Genomic DNA, 6,044 nt, shown 5'->3' on the forward strand with positions numbered 1-6,044 from the left:
GCGAACGGCGGGAAGAGCGCTGAGGTGAGCGGATAGCCTGAACAGGGCGGGCGGCTGAGTAGCTGATGCTTACCGTGTAAATGTAGCTTTACCGACGAACCGCACAATACATTTCATATCCCGGTCTGAAGAAACGGGTGGCGGAGCGCATCGTACATGGCTGGTAGATGAGTTTCTGAGTGACCAGTGAAGGTGTCGTAAATATCCCGTATTGCTTCCCCCCGTGTTCGTCCCCCGGTCTAACGGTTCGTCAGTCCGCTGGTCTATTTCCTCCCCTCCTCCCCATCTTACGTTCGTTCATTCGCCCTCTCCTCCCACTCCAGACGGCATTTCCCGTATTTTCAAACCCAAAGCGTGACAGGTTAGGTGGCAAGGTGAGTTTAATTAATCTATTAAACTCACTGAAGATGAATACATAAACTAAAAGCTGGATTGTAGACATTTTTATAAGCATATTTGTGAGCCTGCCTATTTGTTATTAAATTCAATATAATTTCAGATTTTTCTATAACTTTTCTTCTGGTTAACTTAGAAAGTGAGCTATTATTGTTACAGGTTAGTTTTCTAAACTACAAAAAAGCAACTGTTAGGGATGCTCAAATATGAAAAATTGGACTGATATTGATATCTGATAGTAACATTGGTATTATGCCAGATTTACCAATATTTCATTTTATATTTTTTTTTTATCCGATTACTCGATTAATCGTAAGAATAATCGATAGATTACTCGATTACTAAAATATTCGTTTACAACAGCCCTACTTGACATTAACAAAGACAGCGGGACGGATCATCAGGGAAATAATGGACAGGGAGAGTCTGACTAAAACTAACTATTTCCAAACCCAAAAAGCACAACCTGCGACTCATTAAATCTGCAAGGGACTTTAGAAAAAAACAAGCCCAAAACCACTTATAATAAACGGACTTGGTGAGTGATACTCAAAATAGTTCCTGGTTTTTCAGCAACAAAATGCCATCACCCTCTTCCCTCGTTACTTACTAATGTCAGTAACGCGTTGCTACATCACTGTTGGTTGCAGAGAAAAATTCTGACTTTAATTTTATCAGACTGCCCCAGTGCTGGACTAAATGCCCGGTTGGCTACAGGCAGCCCGAGTCAGTCCCATCACTGTGGGTCAGAACCAAATATCTTGATGTAAAGGAACGGTACAGACTGTCACCTCAAAGCCCCAGTACTACCTGCTAACTGCTCTCTGCTTCACCTTAACCCAACTGTACCATAAGGTGGTCCGCACCACTGCTGACAGATCAGAAAAAATCCACCTCATAAATCCAGGGTAACCAAAATCCTGGATTTGGTTAAGCTGAACAGCTTATTTCAGTTTGAAATTAGCTGTTCAGCTTAAGAGAGGAAATCTATTTTAGTTTACAGAACTCTGCAAAGTCTCCAGTACCAACCCAAACTCCAGCCAGCAGCGGCTGAGTGAATGTGGTCTGGACTCTGTGGAGGAGAGTCATGGTTTCAGAGACGCTGTAGAAGGACAGAAGACCTGCTGTATGATTCAGGAACACTCCTACTCTGGAGGAACCTGGACCTGAGATGGAGGTCCAGATGTTGTTGTGACGATATCCAAAACTGTTTTGTTGACACACTAAAGCCCAAGATTTGTCATTACATCCAAATCCACTTTCATTCCCATCCCCTGCTCTGCTGATATTCTTGTATGCGACTGCTGCATTAACTTGATTCCCACTCCACTCCACCTCCCAGTAACATCGTCCAGTCAAACTCTCTCTACTCAGAACCTGAACACAACCAGTGAATCTGTCTGGATGACTAGAATAAGACTGATATTGATTCATCCTTGTCACCTTCATGTTCCCCTCTGATAGTCCCAGCCACGCATTTACTGTATTTGGATCCAGTGTGATTTCACATGAATACTTTAAGAACCCAGCTTTGCTCTTTGGTTCTGGTTCTGACAGTAGAACATCCACCTCAGTGACCATCAGTGAGATGTTTGTCCATGAGTCTCTCAGGACGTCCTGTAGTTTGTCTCTGAGTTCTGACACAGCTGTTGTCACGTCCTCAAAGTGTCTCAGAGGACGGATGTTGATGCTGGATGAGTGTGTCGACTCACTGAGTGCTGGCAGTGAGGGGTAGTTGAGGAGAAACTGGTTGTGATCGTCTGTGTGTGAGAGCTGCTCCAGCTCAGCGTCTTTCCTCTTCAGCTCAGTGATCTCCTGCTCCAGCTTCTCCTGAACATCTTTGACTCGACTCACTTCAGTTTCCTGCTGGGATCTGATCTGCTGCTTCACCTCAGAGCTTCTTTTCTGGAGGAGACGGATCAGCTCAGTGAAGATCTTCTCACTGTCCTCTACTGTTTTATCAGCAGAGTGATTGATGGCCTCCACCTCCTGTTGAAGCAGCTTCACATCTTCCTCTCTGTCCTGGATTCCCTGATGGATGTTTCCTCGTCTCTCCTCCAGCTCTTTCTGCTTCTCAGTCCTTTCTGTTGCAGCTGACACCGAGTCATGACCTTTATGTTCATCTATTAAACACAGACTACAGATACACTTCTGATCTGTACGACAGAAAATCTTTATCACCTCATCGTGACGAGAACAGATCTTCTCCTGGAGGTTCTTGTTCGGTTCCACCAGCTTGTGTTTCTTTAAAGGAGCCACAAAATAATGAGGCTGAAGGTGATTCTCACAGTAAGAGGCCAAACAGAATAAACAGGACTTGATAGCTTTCAGTTTTCTTCCAGTGCAGAAATCACAGGCCACATCTTCAGGTCCAGCATAGCAGTGGTCAGCAGCAGCTGCTTGGAGTCCAGTCTTCTTCATCTGCTCCACTAAAGCTGCTAGCATGGTGTTCTTCTTTAGCACAGGCCTGGGTGTGAATGTCTCACTGCACTGAGGGCAGCTGTGGATTCCCTTCTGATCTTCTTCATCCCAGTGGGATTTAATGCACTTCGTACAGTAGCTGTGTCCACAGGAAGTAGTCACCGGATCCTTCAGTAGATCCAGACAGATGGAACAGGAGAAAGTTTCTCTGTCCAGCTGATTCTGCTCCATTTCTGCTCTCAGTCAAAGTGACTGTGTGAGTTAACAGCTTTTATCTTCAACAGTTGTTGGCTCCACCCAACTTTATGTGTTTGGAAGCAGGAAGAATTAATATCGGACTTTGATTCCAGGAGGAGGAGGGCTCTTAAAGTGATGAAGTTTAATGTTTAATCATCATCAAATTAGTTTTTATTTCAAAATAAATAAAAACTAATTATTTTGACTGAGTCACTAAAACTCAGATCTCTGGCTCAAATATGTATTCTGATTTCTCTCTATTCTAATCTCTGCACAGATGTCTCAAAGTCATAAAGTTCTGTCAGGTGATCAGAGAACAGTCACTGAGTTGAATTCAGGAATTCCATTTATTAAGACTAAAATACAGTGCTGGCTGGTTTCTAAATCCTTTTGTTGGCCTATATCTAAGCAACACCCTAAATGGGGTGTTCCCTAGAGTGTCATTTCCTTTAAACTGAGCTTTGCGCCCGTATGCTCTATGTGTGTGTGTGTGTATATATATAAGCATGCAGATAGCTAAAAGACAGAAGAAAACACAGAATTATTTACTCCCAACAATTTCCAGCTCTGCTTTTTACTCTCCAAGCAGTGAAAACTTAACCCTCCATCTTCTACCCCTTTCTAAGCACAGCAGCTCCTCCCTGAATACCTATGTCCTTGTTTTGTTCCCTTCAGGTCTGGAAACACACACACACACACACACACACACACACACACACACACACACACACACACACACACACACACACACACACACACCAAATGTTTACAGAGACAACATTAGCAGAAATAGTTGTGAGGATTTGATTAGGACAGACTCGTCCTGCTTTCAGATTCACACAGACTGCTGCAGCCGCCTATGAACACTAATGACTCCTCTCAGGTTTAATGGAGAAACAAATGGAATCTGGTACCTAGGTTTCTGGAACATTTTACTAAATCAGCTGCTCCTCTGACCGCCTGACATAAATTTATGACCTTTAGACATCAGTGCAGAGATTAGATTTGATTACAGAGACCAGAGGTTCAGTGACTATGTCATATTTTGAAATAAAAACTATTTTGATGACATTTAAATGTTAAACTTTATCGCTTTAAGAGTCTTCCTCTTTCTGAAATCATATTCCTCCATCTTCTTCCTGCTTCCAAACACATAAAGTTGGGTGGAGTCAACATCTGTTGAAAATAAAAGCTGTTAACTCACACAGTCACTCTGGCTGAGAGCAGAAATGGACAGAGAAACTTTCTCCTGTTCCATCTGTCTGGATCTACTGAAGGATCCAGTGACTACTTCCTGTGGACACAGCTACTGTATGAAGTGCACTCAAACCAACTGGGATGAAGAAGATCAGAAGGGAATCCACAGCTGCCCTCAGTGCAGGGAGACATTCACACCCAGGCCTGTGCTAAAGAAGGACGCCATGCTAGCAGCTTTAGTGGAGCAGATGAAGAAGACTGGACTCCAAGCTGCTGCTGCTGACCACTGCTATGCTGGACCTGAAGATGTGGCCTGTGATTTCTGCACTGGAAGAAAACTGAAAGCCATCAAGTCCTGTCTGGTCTGTTTGGTTTCCTACTGTGAGAATCACCTTCAACCTCACCTTGATGCCCCTGGAATGAAGAAACACAAGCTGGTGGAACCAGAACCAAAGAGCAGAGCTGGGTTCTTAAAGTATGCATGTGAAATCACACTGGATCCAAACACAGCATACGCAAAGCTGGTTCTGTCAGAGGACAACAGGAGGGTGACATGGTTGAATAAACATTGCTATCATTTTAGTCATCCAGACAGATTCACTATTTGGTCTCAGGTTCTGAGTAGAGAGAGTCTGACTGGACGATGTTACTGGGAGGTGGAGAGGAGTGGGACACGGGTTGATGTAGCCGTTGCATACATGAACATCGGCAGAGCAGGGGGAGGGAATGAACGTAGATTTGGATATAATGACAAATCTTGGGCGTTAGAATGTCGACAAAACAGTTTTAAATTTTATCACAACAATGTCTGGACCTCCATCTTAGGTCCAGGTTCCTCCAGAGTAGGAGTGTTCCTGAATCATACAGCAGGTCTTCTGTCCTTTTACAGAGTCTCTGAAACCATGACTCTCCTCCACAGAGTCCAGACCACATTCACTCAGCCGCTGCTGGCTGGAGTTTGGGTTGGTAATATTGGAGCCTCTGCAGAGTTCTGTAAACTAAAATAGATTTCCTCTCTTCTCTCTGATTGTTGATCAGGTTCTTGGTTCTGATGTCTCTGCTCTGCTGTTCTGTCCTTCTTTATTTTTCTGCTTTAAAAGTGGCTCTGTGTTCCAGGAGCCATGACGGAAATCACTGCTGATGCTTTCCTTCAATTTTATATGACAGAAAAATATTTCTCCACAGGAACATCTAAACATCCCTTGAAGGTAATAGTTTAGCTTTAATATTTGTATTAATGTATTTTGATGTACTGGTTTCTTTATGTTCATTTTGTTTAAATCAGTTGATATTAAAGTGAACTGAACTTGTTTTTTTTCTTTATTTTGATCCAAAGAAGAAACCAAAACTTAGAACTGATGCTGTTTTCTTTTCAATTCTTCAGATTTAGATCAGAATAAATGTCTGATGTTTTGACTCTTTGGATTCATTCAATAAAACATCTTGATTACTGAGAAATGTGGAAACATTTTTTTTTCATGATTTTTACAATAAATTGTAAGTTTTGTCGTCTAAATTTCAGAAACATTTCCTTCAGAGCGTCTCATGTGATGCTTGGTTTCACTCTGCTTCCAGTACTGCAGCACAGATTCCAGTACTGCAGCACAGATTACAGTGCTGCAGTACTGTAATCTGTGCTGCAGTACTGTAATTAATACTAATGTATTAATACATTAGTATTAATACATTAGTATTAATACTAATGTATTAATACTAATACATTAGTATTAATGTAATACTAATGTAATACATTAGTATTACAGGAACCAATAGGTTAACCCGTCAATGCAAAC

At 42.3% G+C, this 6,044-nt stretch overlaps 1 protein-coding gene across 2 annotated transcripts; it reads right to left on the reverse strand.

The window, feature by feature from the left end:
- Positions 1–1,383: 1,383 nt before the first annotated feature.
- Positions 1,384–3,048, reverse strand: LOC106929857 (tripartite motif-containing protein 16-like protein). Of its 2 annotated transcripts, none has more exons than XM_088001374.1 (2): positions 2,714–3,048; positions 1,384–2,533 (listed from the first exon to the last, which is right to left on the reverse strand). In XM_088001374.1, the coding sequence occupies exons 1-2, from the start codon at positions 3,046–3,048 to the stop codon at positions 1,384–1,386; spliced, it is 1,485 nt and encodes a 494-aa protein (XP_087857500.1). The 2 variants fall into 2 exon arrangements, with proteins under 2 accessions (XP_087857500.1, XP_087857501.1); XM_088001375.1 differs by having other exon boundaries at positions 1,384–2,015; positions 2,583–3,048.
- Positions 3,049–6,044: the final 2,996 nt, after the last annotated feature.

This window comes from Poecilia mexicana, unplaced genomic scaffold, assembly GCF_051168715.1.
Source record: "Poecilia mexicana isolate PSO_F unplaced genomic scaffold, ASM5116871v1 scaffold_20, whole genome shotgun sequence".
NCBI classification, from domain to species: domain Eukaryota; kingdom Metazoa; phylum Chordata; class Actinopteri; order Cyprinodontiformes; family Poeciliidae; genus Poecilia; species Poecilia mexicana.

Bases quoted from the DNA above. Each gene is read 5' to 3' on its own strand.
- LOC106929857 (XM_088001374.1), bottom strand. From the start codon at position 3,048: ATGGAGCAGAATCAGCTGGACAGAGAAACTTTCTCCTGTTCCATCTGT. The intron at 2,534-2,713 runs GTCCTGTTTATT...GTGTATCTGTAG, and splicing joins AGAAAACTGAAAGCTATCAA to TCTGTGTTTAATAGATGAAC.